Source organism: Atheta coriaria, unplaced genomic scaffold, assembly GCF_025399875.1.
Source record: "Atheta coriaria isolate IRGN ID8LTWV9N9 unplaced genomic scaffold, Caltech_Dcor_3.1 hic_scaffold_9_pilon, whole genome shotgun sequence".
Taxonomy (NCBI): Eukaryota; Metazoa; Arthropoda; class Insecta; order Coleoptera; family Staphylinidae; genus Dalotia; species Dalotia coriaria.
In genome coordinates, this window is record NW_027045451.1 from 1,627,066 (window position 1) to 1,651,302 (window position 24,237).

At 39.0% G+C, this 24,237-nt stretch overlaps 1 protein-coding gene across 6 annotated transcripts; it reads left to right on the forward strand.

Moving 5' to 3' along the window:
• The first annotated feature begins 1,469 nt into the window (after positions 1-1,469).
• Positions 1,470-24,233, forward strand: Hr3 (Hormone receptor 3). 6 transcript variants are annotated; one of them, XM_065313083.1, is made up of 10 exons: positions 1,470-1,748; positions 4,253-4,786; positions 14,691-14,918; positions 18,861-19,029; positions 19,117-19,310; positions 19,587-19,895; positions 20,169-20,441; positions 20,536-20,760; positions 20,895-21,048; positions 21,117-24,233. In XM_065313083.1, the coding sequence occupies exons 2-10, from the start codon at positions 4,690-4,692 to the stop codon at positions 21,220-21,222; spliced, it is 1,755 nt and encodes a 584-aa protein (XP_065169155.1). In that variant the 5' UTR covers positions 1,470-1,748; positions 4,253-4,689; the 3' UTR covers positions 21,223-24,233. The 6 variants fall into 6 exon arrangements, with proteins under 6 accessions (XP_065169155.1, XP_065169158.1, XP_065169152.1 ...); XM_065313081.1 differs by lacking the exons at positions 1,470-1,748; positions 4,253-4,786 and adding exons at positions 11,312-11,394; positions 11,505-13,678; XM_065313086.1 differs by lacking the exon at positions 19,587-19,895 and having other exon boundaries at positions 1,481-1,748.
• Positions 24,234-24,237: the final 4 nt, after the last annotated feature.

Below are 24,237 nucleotides of genomic sequence, written 5' to 3' on the forward strand. Positions count from 1 at the left end.
TTTTGTCAAGCAGTTTTTCGGCGGTACGCAAAGTAACCAGCGCATGCGCAGCACACCAAAAACAGTATAAAGTAGCGTTAACTCAACGTAATTTAATATCAGCCTAAACCACCTCAACCACCTAACGTTACTTGGTTCTTGCTTAAATTTTGAAGTTTTTTGATCTTATCAAACAATGCAACAAAATTATAACCACAAAATGAGCGAGAAACCGTTTTTGCTTTCATGTAATTACACAAATAATGATATTAATTAAACATTTCATTAATTATTACAACTAAAACTTCTGTTGTAACTGTTTCATACACTTAAGTACGCTTAAGTTAAGCAAAGTTACTAGTAAGTCAACTTAACTTAAGTAATTTTGTGTAACTGTTTCGAAAACATTTAAAATTTGATACAAACATTTTATTGCCCTTTTATAGAGCTTCAAAGGCACTCAGTCAATGGAAGCTAACGGTACACAACACTTTAACCCTTTGCGGTCTCCAAATTTCCACCAAACCAGATTTTCGTCTGTAAAACGGATTATCTCCACCATCATAAAATCTATCGTAAATATTTTACGACACAACGCCCTTTGCGATGATAAAAACGTTAGACCACCAAATTTAACACAACTAATTGATGAATGCCGTTCTCTTGCGGTTGTGAAGCACGATTATTCGCGTTTACATGAGTGATAATTAAACGCAAAATCACCATCGTACCCGTACGGTGCTTGTGATGTTAGAATCCTTATTATTCGGCGTGTGAAGTATAGAAATTATATAACGGTCGACGTTTTTAATACGAAATTAATTAGTTCGACTCGCTGGGCATCCATCCAGCCAATCTAAGTTTGCTAATTTAATAAATTAATGTTTTTAAAGGTTTACTCCAAACATTTACGTATTAATTAAGCGAAAATTTTCGAAAATCTTCAGAGACATTTTGTGTGACGTGATCACGCGTGCCGTACACTGTAACGGAAGTAATTTAAACGCAAATAAAGTGTGAAAAAGTAACGAATGCAATGTTTGTTACACGTCGGTGTATTTATCACATCAACCCAGTTACATTTTAAACCATTTCGACGAACGATGCATACACAATCAGCAAGTAACTGAAAAGTACTGATTTTAGTTAAGTTAGCTTAAAAATTTGCCGAATTTATACGTTGTCTAGCGCCCATACAGTTGTTGCTGTAGGTGTAGCAAAGAAGCAAGAAGTACAGTTAGCTCCGTACTGTTGTTCACCTGAGCGGTGTTGTACTACCTTCGATACCCACTTTCTACCCGGGCATCCTCGACGAGCGCGTGTTCTTCTGCTCGTCGGGCGGCAGCGGCGGCGCGCCGCGCGTTACGGTAACAGCGGCATCGCCGTAGTGGCCCCGCGCCGGATGGCTTCAGTTCCAGCTAAGAACGCGACGCGATCGGACCGTTTTTCTCTACGCCGCGCACCGCGTGCTTGTGCGCCCACCGGGGTATACCGTAAACGCCCGAAATCCACGCAACGGTACTTTTCTTTTTTGATCACACCAGAGACTTGCGCCGACGTGTGAAAATTTGTTCAAGTTAAACATTCAAGTGCCTAACTATTGACAAGATGGATTTCCATCGCCGGTTTGTCATCAAGTGTGTGACTTGTGAAGTTGCCGAAACTTTGTAAGCGATTTAAACAAGTGCAAACTGTTGGAATAATCATAAATTGAGTGCATATTAAGGATTATTCATACATAGAAAGGATTTATTTTAAATTTATGAAAGGTATAAGATTGGAAATTTGTTGAAATGCGTAAAAACGATGACATTTTATTTATTTTATAACATTTTTTTGTATGTTTTTAACTGGTTAACTTCCTTTCTTTCGTTCTTTTCGGTGATTTCGCGTTTCGCGTACAAGTACGTCGCGCGTTCGACTAGTCTGCTAGAGAAAGCTTTTATTAATAAAACGCGTTACGCAAACATGTGATATAATTAACCGAACCCAACCGTCTACCAAACTCTGCATAAACACAATTTACATGTGTTTTTAATTATAACAATTGAAAAAATACAACTTTCATACTTTACAACCCTTAAAAAAATATTTATTTAAAGTGTTGTGAAAAAATTTAATAAATTTTAAGATTTTTTTGTCAAACTTTCACCCACGAGTGGCAATCGACAGAAAAAGAGAAAAGAGAGCGGTTTAATCGCCGCATGTGTAATACCTACATGCGGTAAATATTAATTTTGGTTATTTACGACGCATACTTTTGCGTTACGAAGCGCTCGCGGCAACCAAACTTAAATTAATATTATGCAATGCATAACTCAATAATTAAAACACGAATTTAGTCGATAATTATTGATTTTTCGAGATGATATGCACCGAGTTTTAGATTTTTTTCTGTTCAAGTCATGTGTGAAGGAGCTGCAGGCTTCCGCTTTGAATATTTCAAGTTTTCAAGACTTAAAAATCCTTGCAACTTGTCACCTAGTTAGTTGTTACGCGATTTTGCATCGTGGCGCTGTGAAAGAGTTGTTGTCATTGTCAGCGTTGAGTTTTTTTCTGATGAAGCACAGAATGCAGTGGAAGCGCTTGAAGCGCATGAAAGCTCAGCGAGCATGCGAAGCTTATGAGCGCACACATATCATCATCAGTATGATGAGCACAAGAGGGTGTTGCGTGGTGGCGTAGTGGTGGTCCGTCATATGACGGTATTCATCAGTTCAGTTGGTCGCTGTGTGGAATCAATACTTGTATATATGCTATTCTCTGCGCTGCTTTCAGTCTAGATTCGTGTGTGTGTGTGTAGAGGGTATTAAAGAAGATGTGACGGAATGCGTCGCACGCCTAGCTTTGTGCTTTTGTGCTCGTCGGCGCCCGGCGAATGCACCATGATGGGCAGGAAGAGGAAGGATATGGCGACGCGACGCCGAGCACGATGATGGCTGAGGACGAGCCGACGCGCGTTTCGGTTTCATCACGACTGAATGGCGTCGCCAGGACTGTGTGCACGACAAGGGGTGGAATGTGCAGCGGACGTGCCTTATTTGCGTTTTTGCGCATAATTCTCACAACCCGCACGTCGCGCACATCATGCACGTCCAGCCATAAATTTCGATAGAGTTAATTATATTTTAATATTAAACGCGCGGAAAAAATATGCTAAAAATAATCCCGAAGAGTCTTATACAGCGAAACGTGTCTCATTGTATTCGTATTCGTGCTTCTGTTCGCGCTTTTGCAAACGCAGAGAAAAGAAGTTACGTAAGCACGTCGCCATTGTTCTTATCCGAACGCCGAGATGACGATGACAATGCGCAACATGACAAACATTTAAAAAAGATTTTTAAAAAACGAAAAAATTTACATTACTTTGATTTATAACTGTGTTATCAGTTACATTAGTTGTTTATCCATTTAATTGTTAATTAAATACACAATATAAACAATAAGTATGAGTCTAGTTGTCCTAGTTTCTCGTAATCAGTGCAGTCTTTAATTTTTTACGTTTTTTAACTTTAACAACACGGATAATTGAAGCCTAAACCGGTAATTGATAATTATAAATGTAATTACATCCGTAGATGCTGAGTAATCACATGGAATAACGTTCGCAACAAAATTTTGTGGTTTGTTGCTCGGAGCAAAATACGAACGAAGAAGCTACGGGAAATAACTGATAATAATCTGCGAAAAGAATTTCGGCTGCGCGAACGAATCTATAATTAAAATCCTAACTGTAGTTTTTTTCTTCTTCTTATTTTATGTACTTGTGAGCATGTGAACGTGCTCACATGTCAGGCGCCTGTTATACGCTTGTTTAAAAAAAGAAAAGAAAAACGGTAAATTCACAAATTTTTTGAAATAATTTTATTTAAATTAATTTTTTAAGTTTTTATCGTTTAAATAAATAGAAATACTACAGATGCTGTAAAATATTATGCTCTGCACCTTGCATCATACAAACAACACAACATAAAGTGAGTTTAAATTTGCATACGGTTTGATTTTGATAATAGCGCACACGCGAACGCGCACGCGAAAGCAACGCGCACGTAATCGCGACCGCATTGAGGTAGGTTTAATCGCAAACAACTAAAACGAATAGTAAATACTCGCGTGACGACTTACACGTTTAGATGACAAACCAAACAACCAAGCCACTCAAATATTTTTTCCCGGCGATATCGCGTAAATTACAACAAAAATACATAAAATGTCATCGTTTTTGCATTTTCCATAATTTTAAATCCTTAAAAAAGTAATAAAAATATTCTAGGGCGTTTCTGGAGTTGCATCACCATCGTTATCGATGAAATGGTCTCTTTGGAGCGCTGTAGGCGGGCGCGTTGAGGATGAAGAGATGGAAAGTGTTTTGCTCGCGACGTGCAAAGATCAGGGCCGCTGATATGGCCCGCAAACGCCCAGCAATTAGCCCGAACAATTTAATTTCCATCATATATAAATAATAAATTTCCACGTGAAACAATACATCACATAGTTACCAGAAATTGATTAGGACATTCAATTAGACTCATTTTTTATAAATCTATAGCTTTAAATATAGTGTGCGGCCTTTTAACTACAAAAAAAAATTAGAAACAAATTCTAAACAAGTGTGTCTAAAGCAGTTCGAAGCGCAACCCATTGTGATATTTATTGTTAAGTGCAGAAAAAAATAAGCAAGCGAGGTGGATTTAACTGAACAGCCGAATCATGTTTGAAATGTGGAATAATGTCGCGCCCAAATTGGAACAGATGCAGCAACAGAGTCAGGTGCAGCAGCCGCACACATCCAGTGGCAGCATTAAAGGTATTAGTTGTATGTATTTTTTATTTCATTTTATTTTATTTAGTTATATAGTAATTAAATTAAAAATCTCGATGGGTATTGTTGCGTTTGGCGACACATGATGAGTTCCATGTCGGATCCGGCATGTCGACGGCGACGGGTTTATCTTTAAAAGGTTTATTGAACTAAACGGCGCGCTTTTGTGGAATATAGGTCAAATTGATAGTGCGCGCCGCGCTCAGTTGCGTTGTGTATGTTCGAGTATGTATTATGGCATCGTGGCATTATGGCATTACGCGGCGAGCGCACGCAATGCAGCCGGACAACTTCACTTCGCTCTGTGTATGCATTTTGCTAAGCTAATACTAATAGAAATGTTAAATATGAAGTGCGATGTGAAACATACCAACTACACTACATATTCATCATTTTAAGTAGGCAAGCTTAAGCAGTCAAAAGAGCTTTAAGTGTAAATCTTATAATTTGTTGATAAAATTTAACTTATTTTAAGATTTAATAATGATGACGAGTGAATTTATTAATTTTTCTCTGGAATTCTACCCTCGTGGTGATACTAGTGACCAATTCCAGAAATATAAACAAAGTCTAAGATTACAGACTCAGATTTTTGCTTCAGGCTAGCATAAAAACTCTTATCATCAGCACATCAACTTTTACTTTACTGTAAAATTATCAAACATGCGTCCCTGCATAATATGGTTAAACTGTTTAGCAGTTAACTTGATTTACATTAAATTAAACCGTTATTTTGTCGGTTTTTTGCTTTTGTTTTCACTTATTTCGTTGTTTTTTCGTACTTTACGCGTTTGAAATGAATTATTCTAACGGTTTTTCTTTAAATACGCAAAAACTATGTAATAATGTCACAAAAAAATTAAATATTGTAACAATATAACATATTTTTAAATATTGTGATAGTAAAAGTATAAAATCAATAATCACGCATCCTTGCGGTTTTCCCAAAGAGACCAAGGCTTCTGCTTCGGCTTGCCGCGACGAAGAACGTTATCGAATATTATCGTCATCGTCATCAACATGAGGTGTGCTGTGCATCACTTATTACGAACGTAAGGTGACTTAAATGTGATGCGTAGAAATTCAATTGGTAAAAATCATTGAAAACGACCTTTCTTGAACCCGAACCTCACAACAACAATTTACAAACGTAAATCTAAAAAAACGCAGCAAGAAAAACAACAACCGCGTGTAATACTTAGTATTATTACCAACACTTGGTAATACTGGTTGACAAGAGTGCAGAACGTGATTAAACTGCGTTAAATTGCGAACGATATTGAAATGTTACGCATTTTTCCGTTTTTATCTCGTTTCGTTTCTGATTCTAGTCCGATTTACCATTTATATTGCATTGCAAGCCACATTCAATGCAAGAAAGAGACTTAAGTCAAGTTTTGACTTACGCTTCGAAAAACCTTCGGCGTGCTTTATCTGGACTTGTTGACTTGGTGCTGGTCTCGTGCGAAAAAATGTCCTCATTTAGACCTGACTTAAGTCATACACACTCAATTGTATCCACTAAACACGACCAACCACGTTTTAATCTCTGCGTTTTTGTTGCATATAAAAATACGCAAAACCAAAGAAAAGAAAATCTAGTACAAACAATAGAAAAACGCTGCGAACAGTTAGAAAATTAAGTAATACACGAGTTATTACAGCGCACTATGAGAATAAGCTTAAGTCGTTAAATTAACGATCATTTAGTAAATTTAACCGCTTTGTTAATTAGTGTTTTATTCATAAAACTGCTAAAGAAGATTTATGGATGAAAATTACACAAAATTTCCCGAAAAAACAAGGTGTTCGGTACTTATACCGCAAGTCAAAGCATAGGCCAATTTTTAAATTTCAATATTTTCAAATTGGTTGATGAAATATAATGAAATATTGAGATTGTTTGAACTAACAAGCACCAATCCGATATATAATGATAGATAGTGTTATGTTACAGATACAACTTTTACAATAGTTTTGCATAATTTAACGCCCATCGTCCAAACTCGCCCAAACTCAAAACTGTAACGAATGTATCGATACTATCTGATAGTAATGAATAATACATGCTATAAATAATGAACCACTACACTTTCTTTTTTGGCAGTTTATTTATAACTGAATGAATCGATATGAAGTAAGAATAAATATTAATATTTATAATTTAATATAATTTAACAGTTTAAACTTTCGATTTTCTTTTATTGCACGTAATAATTTAATTTTTTAATTTATAAAAATATTTATTCAATTTGTAGTGCTTTTAATTTAAAATCGTGACTTAAGTTCCGAATGCGCACGAAATTCACGTCTAATTAGCAATTGGTAATTCTTCTTGAATCTACGAATTATTGAATCACATCGTTAATTATTACGAGTTATAAAATGTGTATATGGAATTGTTCAAAGTCACGAATTTAATGCGCTTAACATTTCGACGTGAAAAAAGTTGCGTAATCTTTTCTTTATACTTAATAATTTTATGATTTGTGATCGAACTTTATGCGAGGTGTTATAAAATTAGAAAAGAACTTTCTTTTCGATCATTAAGCAAAAAGTTACCCAACACGCTCAAAAATAATACCGAATAGGTATTGATTCATTTAAATATTGCCAGTTATTAGATTGAAATGTTTACTTATGTCATTCAATTGTTTAACAATCGTTTAATATGTAACCAGCATGATGTTGCATGTACTTCATCGTATCGATGACGCTTTCGATATTTCAATATCCGATCGATTGTCGAATGCAATCCGCTGATGATCGTATGCGACGAGCATGCAGCCAGCATTCATTTACGATGTCTCCTTCTCTCGATGTGCGCGGCGTTCGGTTCGCAGTCAACCGCGAGTCGCATACCCCGATGTCCTTGGTTCATGTCTTTCAACTTGTGGCCTACTTGCGCTCGGCAGCGCTCGCCGCTAATCGCTAATCGGCATTACATAAGAGCGGCAAAAATTATTTACAAACATCTATTTATAAACGACGCCGTGCGCCGCCACGCACGCAAAAAACAACCAAATTTACAAGGAAAACAACAATCGGAGATTGATTTTTTGAATTTTTGAGTAACTCACGCATGCGCAATGTCAAATAGTGAGTTTAAACAGCATATGACTTAAGGAGACTTATCTTAAGTCAATTTTTTTGTAAATTTTACAATTGAGATGAGATTTTGTGGAAAATATGACTTAAGTCGAGTTTTTAAGTAGACTTAACTTAAGTCAATTATTGAATTTTTGTCTATAATTATGATAATAATCTAGAAATTTTTCCAATTTGTAATTTATCTTCAATGATTGATTAATAAGCAGCTCGCGGCAAATAATTCGCTAACAATTTATCGTAATTTACGTCCAAACAAATTGTTCACGAGTATAACGTGTGTTATGCGGTGTGTGGTGTGACGCCTCCGGCATTTTCATTCACGAAACGCAAACGTGTGTTGTTTTATAATCCGCGCAATGCCAATTCGCAATTTTCGTTCGTTTTTGGCAGTCTCACCCCGAGGTCATCATTAATTTCGCAATTTATCGTCAATTGCGCAATTTTCGAAAATTTCTACGAATACAATAAATTAATTAATAATTCTTACAGCGCCGTGATAATGATAACACAAATAAGTTCTGCTTTTGCAAGCGCAATGTAAACGTGAAGCATTTTAATGATGCGATTAAACAAACCGAGAGCGAGATTGTCAACCGAATTTCGTAATCGTGCGACGACAACACAAGTGGCAACAAGTCAACACACTGAAAAGTATAAATAAATGTTCAGTGGAGTCGGTAGCGATGGCAGAGAAAAGAAAACCGCGTCGACGTAACGACAGAATACGAATGTTGAATATGAAATGCAGAAAAATACGGTGGCGATGTTGTGAATCGTCACTCGCTGCGTTTTAACGTTGCGTTTCGCATTAAACAAATACCAGAATAAAAATAGCTGTCAGTTGTTGTTGTGTGTGGACAAGTCGCAGTCGAGTGTTTTGCCTTGACAACTTCGTGCCCACCAACTTTCTTTTACTGATTATTTTATATAAAAATTTACATTTTGAAGAAAAAAGAGTTGAAATATGTTTTTTGTTAGAAAATTGCTTGTAACTTTTGAAATATTTAATATTTTGTATTCAATTTTACGGTAAAAGACAACCAATTAAATTCTCTAAATGTTTATATCACATTTTATTAATTTATAATAATTTTTATACTAAATATTTGGTTTCAAAGTTGTGATATATTTTTTCAATAATTTTTTGCAACTATTTACAAAATGTCTAATAACTAATAAAATTTTAATAACAAATTAATAGAAATTACATTAAAATATAGCCAATAAAATTCCCTTCAAAATGACATATCGCACAATCCTGTGCGATTATTCTAAGTCAATAATATTTTGCCTTAAAGTTGCAACTCGAAATTTTTTGTGACCAAAACTTGACTGCGCTCCCCAGTTAAGTCCTGCAGTACTCCTCGACAGCGAGTGCGAGTGTTGAGTAGTGAGCAGTGTGACTGCGTGACTGCCAGAGCACAGGCAGTAGTAGTGGCTGTCGTGGTGGTGGCGGACCGCTAGCCTACCGGCTGGCAGCGCGCGCTCGTTCGGTGCAATGACCGAACGCTGCGAGTCAGTCTCAGTGACCCACTTAGCGAACATATGGGGAGACCGGCAGCCTTCGACCGGCGCGAAACGCGAATCGCACGCACGCCAGCCAGCCAAACATTACCGAACGCGAGAGAATCGACGCGCCACGCGATGCAAATGCAGCATGCATGTTGCGTCGACGATGTCGTCCTGCGAGTTTTCAATATTTATACAATACAAAAACAATAAAAAAATAATTTTAAACCAAACAGTAAAATAAAATTTTACTTATTTAAATTTCTAAATTGACATTGGTCGTAAATTAGAACTAATCAAAGTTGAATTATATATAGTTTTATGTTTTGATTCTAAATTTATATCTTGTTTCGCATTCCGAGTGATTCTAAGGATGTTTATTTTATATTCTCAAACTGTTTTGACACGTCAGCCAAGTTTTGCCTACTGGTCTCGCAAGGACTTGAAACACACCAGTGGAGTTTACCCACGCACTACTCCCGAGCACACACCTGCTGCATGGGAGTGAAAAACTTGGTAACTTGGAAACTAATTTCAACGCGCCTGCTATTTTCGTGCCGACGATGGCATTCCACAAATTTGTGCGCTCCTCGAGTTCTCTTAGTGAGATGCACTCGTCGACAAGCGGGATTCAATCATTCCATCGTTTTACGAACCGTTGAAAATTTTAATCGGCGGGAATAATAAGTTTCAATGTACTCTTGGAATTTTGTTGATAATTCTCACAATTTTAATTGTATGAAAATCATTTAAATTTGATATTAAAGCTGATAAAATTCTCTTTAATTTTATATATAACATGATATAGTTGGAAAATGGGAAATTATGATAAAACGTGATTAAAGTAAAATTTTACTTTTTTTCGTGTTTTTGCTATAAAATAGTGTAAAATGCGTAGAATCTTTACTGCCAGAAATAAATTTAAACACTATGTTAAAACTGTTTAAATTCTCTATAATTTGATATATAACATGATACAGTTCAGATATGAGAACTTATCAAAAAACGTGATCAAAGTAAAAATTTAATATTTTTACCCTGTTTTTTGTTATAAAACAGAGTGTAAAACTTGCAATTTTAAACCAATTTTAAAAATTCCTTCTCCCACTTGAAGCTAATTAAATTATCTACAATCCTAGAGATTCTCCCTTATCAATATCCCCTTGCTTCATACCTCCCTAAAGCCGTAAACATAAAACTCCACTTTTTGCACTTTTTTTCAAAAAATTGTGCTTAGTCGTGTAGATAGTATTATGACTCGCCGTAGTAAAAGCATTTTATTTATCTCCACGTACGAGCTCGCGGCTCGCAGCAACTCGCGGCTCGCGTGCGCGTACACAACAATGTTTCGTATGTATGTATGTAATGTAATGCGGGTTCGTTGAACCCGCGACTGCCCCCACGCCGGGCACACCACGCCGGCCGCCCCACTCTCGGCGTTCGGCGTTCTCGTACGGTACGTCACACGCTCTCCTGCTGAAACGAAACGAACGGGAAAAACGTAAGCGCACGTAACAACACAACACATCCACATCCACACGAATACCATCACTATACCATCGTGGACACACGTGGAAAATCACCAAGAAAGAGATGGACGAATAGAATTTCGGCTTGAGTGGTGGGGGTACAGAATCAAAACAAGCCGGTAGAATGAAATTTATGCGAAAAGAATGATTTTTTCAGGGTTGTTTAAATGATTTATCTGATTTGAAGGGTGTTTTGAGTGGTTGGACGATGAATATCGCTTGCATTATCGGTGGCGGCGTTGCGTCGCGACGTCTCCTCGCGAGGCGCGCGCGGAGAGCGGGTGAGGAGCGTCGCCGTCGATCGGGGAGTCGCGCCGCGGCCGTAACCAGGAAGTCGAATCAGTGTTGTTTCGCGTTTGCAGCGCGCTCGTGTGTGGCTCCTCGCTGGGCGCTCTTCGCTCACATGCCGCCTTTTGCACGTGTACCAAAACATCAAAATTTCAAGTGCCGTTCAAATATTTACCGAAATCATTACCGCCTCTAACCGGAAGTGGGAAAATCAAGTGGAAGAAAAAGTGATTTCTAGTGCTAGAGTTTCTTTCTGTCTTGTTTAGTGCCTGATGCCAACAAAATGGATTATAAAACGTTTCGAACTTTAACTTAATCGCTGAAAGGATAATCCGAGGAAATATTCTTACATAAGTGTCATTCATCTGTACACGTTTGGAAATGTTTTAAAATTTTAGTGCTGGTAGTGTGGGTGGAAGCTTGAAAATTTCAAAATTTTACTTGTGTTTCGTGTTGTGTGTGCGATATTGTACAGCACAACACTTCCGCGAAGAGAAACTAGAAACTAAATTATACAATAATGACAAATGCTAACAAAAGTACTAAACTAGGCAAAAATTCAAAAAAAAGGGAGAAGTTTACGCAGTCTTGGTAACAAGTCTCGAGTGTGTGTGAATTTGTGCGTTTTCGCTTAATCGCCGGCCGTGTGATAAGCTACGCACGCCCGGAGAGGTGCTGAAAGTGCGCTAAAAACGCTTAAAAGTTCGCGGAGCGCAGGAGCCGCGTGCGCGGCGACGCAACCGAGTGTTATTGTCTCTTTATCGCGAGCGTCGAGCATAATCGGTCATTCACATTGTTTAAAAATAACCGACGCGCGTGTTCCGCGATCCCGCGGCCGCTCACACCGTACCCAACCGTTTCACATAATTTCCAACAGCGTTTTCGAGCATCTGCGCGGATTTTTTTTTGCCAAAACTTGAAAATTTTCGCCAAAATATACACCGGTTCGCATGGTATGATCCCCGTGGGTAATCACTTTGATTATTGGGATTTGGGTGGTTCTAGGGACGTTATCGGCGGGTAACGATCGGCTTCCCGGTTTCTCGGTTGTTCCTTCGAAGGAACGCGACCGGCTAGCTTAGCGCAAGCGAACGCGTCGAGCGCTCCGGCTCGACCATATTTGGCGGTGAACAACCTCGAGTTCAATGGCTTTCAACCGCGCCTCCTAAACACGAGCCGAGCGCGCGCGCTCGATACGAACGAGGCGAGCGACGACGTCGGCCTCTCGTGTGCATCTTTCTTGGCTTTTCCGAGCATTTCCCGGCGAAAAACACGCAAAAATCAGCTGGTTACGATCGAAATCATCGAAATAATGACTTAAGCATTAACTTAACTTAAGTCAAGCATGCTAGGATATTTCTACAACGCGTAGGTGCATCGTAGGGAAGTAAATGTCACGAGTAGATTTATGAAATATTGTTTTCTATCCATCCCATTGAATGTTATCGGTTTGGAGCTTTTTCGCATTGTTCCGAAAGCCTTTACAGCGTGTTTGAGTTGAGTGTATGTTGACTGTTGGGTTAGTCACTGAGTTCACTTGGTGGGTGGTGACTTAAGTCGGTGAAGGCAAAGTGCGCGTACCGCTGAAAAAAAAAGGCGAATCAAGCGCGGATCCGTTCGACAGCGCGATCGACGGCCCGGCTTGGGCGAACGCCCGAAAAAACGAAATTATTGTCGCCCGGTTGTTGAACCTTCCGCACTTGCCGCACGTCCTCGCGTGCGTAAATGTGTGTGACGCTGTCCGCGTGAAATTTCCTCCTCATTTCGGAACAAATTAACAACGATTTTTTTTTCGCTTCCATACACACACACGAAAAATTTTCAAGTTTCCACTTGGCACCTGAAGAAGATTATTTGCTTGCACTTCAAGGATTTAGAATTCAAAAGTGACTTAAGTACTAATAAAATATCCGTCCAGAATTTCGACTGAATTTTCTACAAATCTACACGAAACAAAAAATAAAAATAAAAGCAAAGTGTGTCTATATGCAAAGTGCGTTTACATCATAGTGTCTTATCTCACCACAAAGTGTCTACACGAGCCGGGGGCGGTTTAAGCGAGCGCGAGTTTCAATTACGGCGGCGCTGCCATGCGAAGCATAGCCACCCGGCTGGCCAGTAGCGTTAAGAAGCGGAGTCGCGTACGAACGTTGACGCCGCCGTCGCCGCCGCCACCGCCGTCGCACGCAGACGATGGACAATTTTCAAGAGCTGTTCAGTGCCGCGGATAATTGGGCCGCGGCGGTCGCCGCCTCCTCGGACGCTGCTGCTGCGGCGGCGGCGGCGGCCGCAGTAGACTCAACGTCACCGCCGCCGCCATCTCTCGCGCACCACCACCAACACGCCCACCAACAACAACAACAACAACAGCATCTACATTCAGTCACCACAAATCTTATCGACGACAAGGAGGAGAAGAAGAGCGCTAATTCTATTAGAGGTATACATTGTAGGAAATGTGTTGTGTTGTATTATGATGCAATACGCATGATTGTCGGGCGGCGTTGGAACAACCATGGAAGTTGTTGTGGAAGGAAAACTATTATTTCGCCATCCGGTTGCGATGCGTTTCGTTACGTTGCGCGAAATGTTACGTTATGTTTACGTTATGTTTTATTGATTTTGTGCTTTTTGTGAGTTTTTATTCGTTCGTAATAACCGGTAATAACCGTTTATTTTTTACGCTTGATATACACAACCATGCAAAACTTTCAGTAACTACTTAAAATTTATGTCTCCAAGAACATTTTGTATATGCTTCTGGTTTTTTTTCTAATCTCTTACCTCCCGTTGCAAACCGGTGCAGCAGTTGCAGCGGTTGCAATTAGTCCGCGCGTTATTATATCTTTTAAGTTAATTAACCATTAGTAACGCTACTCGTATACGCGACTAGAATACCTAGCAAAAGATTGATTAGTTTTAAATGTCAAAATATTATATTTTTAAAGAGAAGTAAAAATTTTAGCAGGTTTAACAGTTATGACTGAAAAAAATCACAGCGGAACAGATTTTTTCGTTTTGTCGCGCTCTGCGTGCGTCACTTGATAAACCGTTATTTCAACACACGAAATAAACGAACGGAAATGACGAATTTTTGGTGAGAGAGAAAAAAATGTGCAGATTTTTTCACGGCTACACGGGTGTCATGAAAAGATTACAATTCCGATTGAATTTGACATTATTAAAGCAGTAAAACAAGTAGCACTAGTTTGCGAGTGCAATTAAAGACACACGAAGAGAAACATTCGAGACGAAATGCCATTAAATGGCACACCAGCCGATGAAATATTACTGTGCCCATATTCGGCGAGGTGTTGTTCACGTTCACGTTCAAGACATTAATTCACGCTAGGCGCAATTCTACCGCAATTTCTAGTTTAATTCGCAGTCGATTAAACCTGCGACTATGAGTATTATAGAGCATTATATTTATTTTATTATTTCTGTTGCAGCACAAATCGAGATCATACCCTGCAAGGTATGCGGCGACAAGAGCAGTGGCGTGCACTACGGCGTCATCACGTGCGAGGGCTGCAAGGGCTTCTTCCGGCGCTCGCAGTCGTCGGTGGTCAACTATCAGTGTCCACGCAACAAGAACTGCGTCGTCGACCGCGTCAATCGCAATCGCTGCCAGTACTGTCGCCTTCAGAAATGCCTTCGATTGGGCATGAGTCGAGATGGTAAGTGAGGTTATGTTGTTATTAATTATTGTGGTTATGTCATGAAATCTTTCAAAATTTTGAAAATTTATGTGTATTGTGCAATTACGTGAAACAAAATACATTCGAGTAGTTCGAACACCTCGTCGTTTGCATTTTATATTTATTGCACGCGCGGATCGCGCATATCGATGTGCTTTATGTAACGTTACGTAACTGACACACGATACGCGATGGCGACGCGCGCGCGCGACGAAAGTACTTTCTCTGCGAGTGCTGCTGCTGTGGCTGATGTGTTTTTAATGTTTTTATACGAACTGTGACGACGAGTAGGAGATATTGATATACGATCGTGATAATTTATCGCCGCACGATAGAGCCGCGCACAATCGATACCCATATAATCGTGAAATTTATGCGCGCTTCGGGTTTTTGTCGATTTGCGCAAATTCACGAATTTCGTAAATCAAACTATAGTTGCGATTTCGTGTTGATGGCCTGCGCGCTATTCATCTGTCATCAGTGTAATGCATAAATTTGCAATACAAATTGATTTATCGACGGCATTATTCTTTTTTTAAATGTTAAAAATTCTTTTGTTTTATTGATTTGCACGCTTAAAAAGTTTTTTATGATTTGATTTATGTCTATTGCACTTGATGCAGATGAATAACTCATCCTCTAAATTAACGCGGCTTAACACTGCAACGGTTGCAGGCGGCGGCCGATTTATGAGCGCTGTGACGAAGTCCTGAATCTCTGCGCGCCGAACATGCCGCCTGCTCCGAAAACGGCACTTAAATCGTTTCAAGCCTGATTTATTGGCATATTAGCGTGATTAGTAGGTCAGGCAGTTGTGTGTGTACATGCAGTAGTGCACTACGCGCGTCCGTTAGCTGCCATGGCTTCAAAAACGGGCGCCACATGTCCGTATTTAAGCACAGATTTGTAGTAACAACTTAAAACCATAAAAAAATTAGATTGTAAGATAGCAACACAAGCGGTACCATTTTTGGATAACTTTTGAGGTGCCATTTGTGGGCATCTGTCAAAATTTAATTTAATTTACTCAAAACAAATTACTTTTGTCAATATACGAGTACAAGATATCTAACATTAAGTTACTTCAATTAAAAAATGCAAAAACATTAATTTTAGGGGGACCGTTTTTTGGGTAACTTCAAAAATCTAAGTTTTTGATGAAAAAAATTTTAATTTTTTATGGCCAATACGATTTACTAGTAATTTTAAAGATTGTACCATTTTTTATTTTCATTTTTTACTCATAATGGCGCTTTTGTGGAGGTGCCATTTTTTGGGCACCACAAAAAAATCACTTTTGGAACCTAAATAAATTTCTAATGACAATAATGATGCTTTTATACATTTTTATATTAAAATAATATTTAATTAACTCAAAACGAAAGTAATTTTGCCTATTTTTGGAATTTTTCTGAATTTTCTGAAATTTCTAATTTTAAAAATGCGAAAATGTCAATAATAATTTATTCTCTAACTTCCCGTAGTAAATCACGCTCAATTTACATAATAATACTCATTCTTTTTTACTATAACATATTCTAATGGACATTTATGTAATTGTACCGGCTAACTGTAATTACACTCGTAAAATCGCGTAATTGTAAATCGCGAGACGCGAATTCGTGCGAGTGTGTTCACTCATTAAGTTAAATATCATGTCCCACATAGGATTTGATACAAAAGGTGATAAAGAACGCACCGTACGTACCTCTACCTGTGAATTCACACAAAAGCACAAGACGCATAAAGCACCCAGCGGTCTCTCACCGCGCAAAAGAAAGAAAAGAGGAACATGGCGGGACGCGCAGCGGACATAACCGTAAAGTCCGTTAAATTATCGTTTCTTTGCGAAGTTTACCAAGTGCACAGCGCATGCGCAAAACCGCAATAATTGACAACAATCACAAATATATATTTAAATGTTGGTTTAGAGAATTTTCGTCGGTAAAACACTAATTGCATGTAATTGCTGGCCAGTTACCTACATATTACTAATTGCGGGTAATTAAAATATTATTCAAATTTAACCCGTGAGTGATTAATCGTTGTGAGTGTGCACATCTTGCGCAATCGGCGATTGTTTCTGTGCGTTCCACTCGTTTTCTGAAAGTTGTAGATTACCGAGCGCTCGAAACAAACGAAAAATTAATATTTACAGCGCGAACCGTTTGCATTCGTAATTAGTGAGATTCGAAAATAGGTCGTACACAATCGCACGCATCACACTTATATTCTGAGTGCCCAGACAAGTATCTTATCAATAAAAATTAATAATTTGTTTTGTATTTAGTAAGGCACCGTCATGCTGGTAATAAAAAACAAATTTACAAATTTTCAGTTTTCATCTGTGTTTTTATTTTATATTTTTTATGTTGCGGTTTTTGTTTGTTGCGCTGTCGATTGCGTAACTCTACTTGATATACGTTCAGTGACTCGAGCGCGAGTGCGTTACAATCGTTACGTAATGTTTGTACACACGATCGGTAGCCGCGTACGTTTCCAGCGAATCCCGCACGGAGGCGCGTTTATAATACGATGCTCGTTGTTGTGTCGTCGTGCGTGTTGATTGCATTTGCTTACAAGTCACCATCGTGCATATTATACATTACTCTAGGTTATTTCAATTGAAAAATGTGAAAAAAATTCAATTTTGGGGGGACCGTTTTTTGGGTAACTTCAAAATTCTAAGTTTTGGATATTAAAACTGCATTTTTTTTATGGCCAAAGTGATTTATTAGTAATTTTAAAGGTTATGCAATTTTATTATTTTCATTTTGAACGAGTAATGGCGGTTTTATGGAGGTGCCATTTTTTGGGTACCTTCAAAAAGTCACTTTTAAATCGTTAAAAAAAGTTAATTTTTTCTGCAATGATGTTTTTATATTAAATTAAACTTTAAAAAACTAAAATTTCTTTTTCGGAGTTGATTTTTCGAGGTGCCATTTTTGGTCAAAGAAATATTTTTGACCTCAGGTCTCGCTGGTAGTCTTAAAATGGGGTTTTGAAACATGCACTTGCAATTTATGCACTGTCGCACGCATGCAGCATGCAGAAATATTCGCGTTCGTAATAAATTTGTCGTTTGTCAATGCGTGTACCACGCACGCCATGTGCAACGCGCGTATACGCAACAAAATTTATCGCCGACCGCGCTCAAAACTTATAAACATGCGTGGTCGCATGCGCACCGCATGCAAATTAATAAATTCACCTTTAAACTTATCACAGCACACGAAACAATACACAATTCAAAGCGCGGCCATATTGCAACGCAACGACACACCTGATATTAAAACTAATGAGGTAGTTAGCGCCCTCTAAATGCTTGACGTCTTGACTACTTGAGATTTCAAAGCAATCAGCTCGAATCGTTAGCACTGTTGCTACAGTTTGCAAAGTTTATATTTTCCAACATTCCGGGACTGAAATCATGGCCCATTGTTCCCGCTGTGTTCGCGCGCAATGGCGACGACATTATCTCGTTAAGCGTTCGTTTGTCCCAGCGCGCATAACTCACTGTAAACCGATGTAAACTAACTTAACCTGCGCCGGTTGTCACAAACGAACTAGTCTAAGCAACTGCAACTATTTCCCGACCAGGGCAGCTAATTCAAGATGGCGAAAATCATGCGCGGAATGTGGGAATAGAGACGATTTATTCAATGACATGTGCCTCGATGCGCTTCGAGCGCGATCAAATGAAGCTGAAAGAATGTTAAATAACGAACGGACGATATGGCGAGTTCCTGTTAGCGCACAGAACAAACGAGCGCCATTGTTCGGCCACGCGGTCTCAAGACTAGAAACGTCTAGCTGTACTTTGAGAGTACAACATAATGTCATCAATACTCTAATTGTTCGGTCGCAAAACCGGATAACTTCTGTGTAACACTATTATAACGTATTTTTGTTCGTTTTCAGCCGTGAAATTCGGTCGTATGTCAAAGAAACAGCGCGAAAAAGTCGAAGACGAAGTACGATTCCACCGGGCGCAGCTGCGCGCGCAGAACGATTCGGCGCCCGACAGTTCAGTGTTCGAGCAGCAGACGCCATCTAGCAGCGATCAGCTGCACCACAACTACAATGGAGGGTATGCATTTATTTCCTAACCAAATTTTAGCTCTGCCAAACTTAATTTGAGAGCCTCGGATTGTGCTTATTGATGTTTCATCGTCAGGTACACTTATAATAGTGATGTGGGAACATACACGCCTACGTACTACACCGGCCAGACGCAGATTCAAACGACGAATTCGATGGGCTACGATATCTCCGCCGATTACGTGGATAGTACGACGGCGTACGACCCGCGGCCCGGAATCGACCCTCTCAGCGACACCGGCAGCCTGATGACAAACGTCGTCACCACAGGTAAGTCTCCTCTGGTACAACCAGTGTAAACAACACCACATCAGATCAAACGTTCAATACTTAGCTATTAATCAAGACCATGTGCCATTCGCACTACATTTTTGCACTCTATCATCTGAACTTGTATACGTAGATTTGTACATACACAAAACTAGGTTAGAATTGGTTAGGTTTATAAATATGACAACAGTATGACTCCAATGACAACAACATTTGAATATTCTATGGGAATTCGTCTTCGTGTGTATGTAATGTTCTAACTTGGTGCAACCATAGGAGATACTAACAATGGGGGTAGTGACCGCGTTGGTGGTGGTGGTGGTGGTGACGGTGTCGTCGGTGGCGGCTGCAAGCGCGCGCAGGCGGTCGCCACCGACGGCAATAGTGCCGGCCGCGTGCCCACCGTCAAGCAGGAGGCCGCGGCGACGGCTGGGGCAGCGGCGGACACGCTCGTGCCGGGCGGCCATGTCGATAGCACCACATTTGTTAATTCACCCACAGTGCAGTCGAGCAGCGCGAGGCAGCAGACCAGTTCGCAAGTGGCGGCGCGCGCCACCGACGACTGCGAACCTGTTTCATTGCCTAGTAAGTTTGTGCCCGAACACAATCGCACACATTACATCGAGCATCCTCATTCATTTTGTGTTGATATTCGATTGTGTATTGAGTTGCCTAACTTATTGCATGTATAAAATTATTTACTAATATTCGTTATCATATTTCATATTTCATATGCTTTCTGTTGCTTTCCTGCTTTTTAATTGAGAGATTATTGTGGTTTTGTTGGTTATGTTTGTGTCAATACACAAAATAGCGTGCAATGTGTGTTGCGTATTAAGCATGCGGTTGTGGTTGCAGACCCGAGTCAGATATCAGAGCTCCTCTCAAAGACAATATCGGATGCGCATGCGCGCACCTGTCTATACACGATGGAGCACATCAACGAGATGTTCCGCAAGCCGCAAGATCTCTCCCGCCTGCTGTACTACAAGAATATGGCGCACGAGGAACTGTGGTTAGAGTGCGCCCAGAAGCTCACCACCATCATCCAGCAGATCATCGAGTTCGCTAAGATGGTGCCTGGCTTTATGAAACTCTCCCAGGACGATCAGATCGTCTTGCTCAAAGCAGGTCAGCAATAAGTATCCATCATCATTTCATCTTCTCATATACGCATCGACATTAATCTATATTCATGATTTTGAGTGTTTATTCGAATGTTTAGGAAGTTTCGAACTGGGCGTAATACGAATGTCGCGCTACTTGGACCTCTCGCAGAATTGCGTTCTCTACGGAGACACGATGCTGCCGCAGGAGGCTTTTTTCACCTCCGACACGCACGAGATGAAGTTAGTGACGTGCGTTTTCGACATCGCCAAGGCTGTCGCCTCTCTGAAGCTTACAGAAACGGAGATTGCTTTGTACTCAGCGTGTGTTCTCCTCTCACCTGGTAAGTCACAATGTCGGTAATACAGAGCTCTATGTTATCAACACCATGGATTTTTAAAAAATAAAAATTTTGAATGATTTTTAAGAAGTACCAGTTTTATATCGAGGAATTACATAAATGTGAATGTCTTTTAGATCGACCTGGACTCAAAGGCGTCGGTGAGATAAGTCGACTTAGCCAGGCAGTGCTGCGCGCGCTGCGAATCGAGTTGGACAAGAACCATACGCTTCCCATCAAAGGAGACGTCACCGTATGTGATGCCCTGCTTACGAAAATACCCGTTTTACGGTTAGTACCAAAAAATAACTTCAATTACAGACTAGTAATTTAATGTTTTTTGTAATTAAAAACAACAGTGAAGTGAGTATACTGCACATGGACGCGCTGGGAAAATTGAAAAGATCTGCACCACACCTCGAATTCCCCGCCTTACACAAGGAGCTGTTCAGCGTGGACAGTTGAGAGGATTAACGAAAGGGAGCGACAGAAAAAAGAAGAAACCGACGCAAAACTCACGCAAATAAATCTAAATAAAAAGCACACACATTTACTACCCCAGTTTCGAGTACGCGGCGCGCAGTAGGCGAGTCTATAATACCACGACACACACACGGTAAGTACCCTCTAGCGCCCGGGGAGGAAGCAGCGCGCAAATCGGAGGGTTTTAGCAACACTGCGAGACGAAACTCACACATCGTTCACTCCACTTACGTGTTACGGAGAGGGCGGCGGTGGAACTTTTCGTAGCGAGTTTTTTTATTAATCGTTCGTAAACTATTACACTTACACACTGTGATCGTCCCTTTCTAATCGTAATCTGTGTGTGTGTGTGTTCGTATGTTGTAGAAATTCCTTCATACTGATTGTATCGGCCTTAATATATTAAAACACACACAAAAATAAAAACATAAAAACACAATCGCGAATATACTGCTTGGATTCAAGCGGGAGAAAAGAAAACACGTTGTTGTGAATAGAAATTAATTTAAACGCAGATCTCTATTACTTATTACGAGCGATGTGAGATTTTTTCTTCCTTGGCACGACGAGGCGCTTCAAAAAAACAAGAGAAAAAAAAAATACTAAGAAAACTGCTGGACGTGTGTGCGCGCTTGAGCCAGGCCCTGATTTCAAAGTACAACTTATTTGTTTGTTGTTTGTTATTACTTATGAATGAATATATATAAACGTTTAAAATGTAATCTATTTATACACACACACACACACACAACACACACGCGTATATACGAATGGGTTTAGGAGTCAAGTTGTCAAGTTTAGTCACATAACCAATGATTGAGAATCCGTAGGTGCTGCCTCGTCGTCCGCGGGACGGAAAAGTCCCGCAGTTTGTTTTTTTAATTTACGTACTCACGCATCGTAATCTGCCACTTAAACGTAAACCACTCTATTACATACACTCTAATAGGTAAAAAACGCAAGAAAAGTCTACAATACGAGAAATTATATATTATATATGATTAGGGCGTAAATAAAACTGTAAAATATATTAGCGTCGACAGTGGAGGTAGCCGCCAGGATTTAATTTCCGATAAATTTCGACACGTTTGGCTTGTTACGGGTGGCTACCTTCAATTGGCGATCATGTTCATTCGATTTGTACTACACAGAGGACACGCGCGCGCGACAGAAAGCAGTGAACCACACACACGATGAAAAAAAAAAAACAAAACGCGAAGACACACGACGCGAGGAATGAGGTTATGTTTAATTTTACTACGTTTTTTTAATTAATTACATGGTGGCGAACACGGTTTTTTATAAATAACTATAAATATTATATATAAATATATATATAAAGAAAGATAAACAGAGATGTATATGTATAAAATATATGAAATAGTATATAGAAATATTTATGATGAATAGATTTATATGATTTTAGTTTTATTTTGAATAATGTTATATATTATATATAACAAATGGAATAAAAACAAAAAACAAACGAGGTGCATTATGAAACTTGAAGACAAATTACGTAAATTTTTTGCATTTCGCGATAATGCTTCAAAACGAAACGTATAAGAAAAAGAAAAAATGAAACAAAAAATGAGATTGACAGAGTTTATAATAACACTTTATATATTTGTTATGAATGCAAATTATAAACAAAAAAAAATTAATATGACTATGATATGACTTAAAACTGACGATCGGGCGTGCGCATGCGCGTCGATCCGCAACGGTACAAATAATAAACACAAAAAAAAACAAGAATGAAACAAATAACAAATTTACATGATTGTTGTACAATATGATTATATAACTGCACTGCATTATTGTGAATGATGAGAGATGCTATTTATTACATTTACGGTTTGATTCGTCGAATTTATTCAAAATAAAACGCTAAAATACAAAAGTAAACTAGAATTCTAAGATTCTAAGGACGCAACACAGAACTGGATGACACACTTAATAAAGATCGGGGTGATAATATAAAATGGCGGACGATGATGTGTTTGGTGAACAAGATGGCGGTCGGGTTTGGGACGCGCGCTTTCGTTTCGCTTTTTGCAAGACGATCGCTTTCGTTTTCAGCACACACACACACATTCACACCACACACACACATCTACACCTGTACAATGTATAACGGACCGCTTCGAAACGACGCCAGAATAGTTCTATATTACAATACGATTATTAAAAATATATAACGTTAAGTTAGATTTATAATTAATGAGATATGGCAAGGCGAACATTTTGATGATAAAAAGAAATTTACTGATGAAAACACACAACTAAAATTGCGTCAAGCTTTTTTGTACATGTGTTAACCATTGTTGAGCGTGAATATTGTCAATCGTTCTGTGTCAAAAGAGAAGAAAGTCCTTGTTTTATATTTAATTTCGTATCATTTTTCTTTTTTGTTTTTGTTTTTATTTATATGTATATGATGTTAAAGTAATTCGTAAACGTACTATAAGTTGATTTCGTGGAGCAATTTGAATGTGTGTGTATGACAAGATTCGTGAATTTCAAAACATCACACGCTGCGCAACAATGGTTAACACATTTATTGTTAGAGGCTATGTTAATTATTGTCGACCGTCGATAATTAAGCTTTACGATCCGAAACGTATCCAAATTACGTGTTCCCGTTCTTCTCCTTCGCCACGTTTTCGTTCGGATTACTTATTCTTCCTGCCACCACCTTCACTTTATCACACACACCCGTTGTGTTCCTTTGATTGATTTTTTTTTTATATATTTTTTTTGTTTTACACCGGTTCTTATACTTTTTCTGTGCGCGGCTGCCCTGTTTAATATTGTAAAACGTAATTCGGTATGATTTGTGGTATTGTAAGATAGCCTATTTGTATAAAACAAACAAAAACACATTTTTGGGAAAAAATGAAATGATGGGGGATGGTTTAAAGCTATTTGTTAATTTTTTTAATGCATAAAATTAATTCAGAACGAAAAATATAAATATTAAAAGTTAAAAACCGA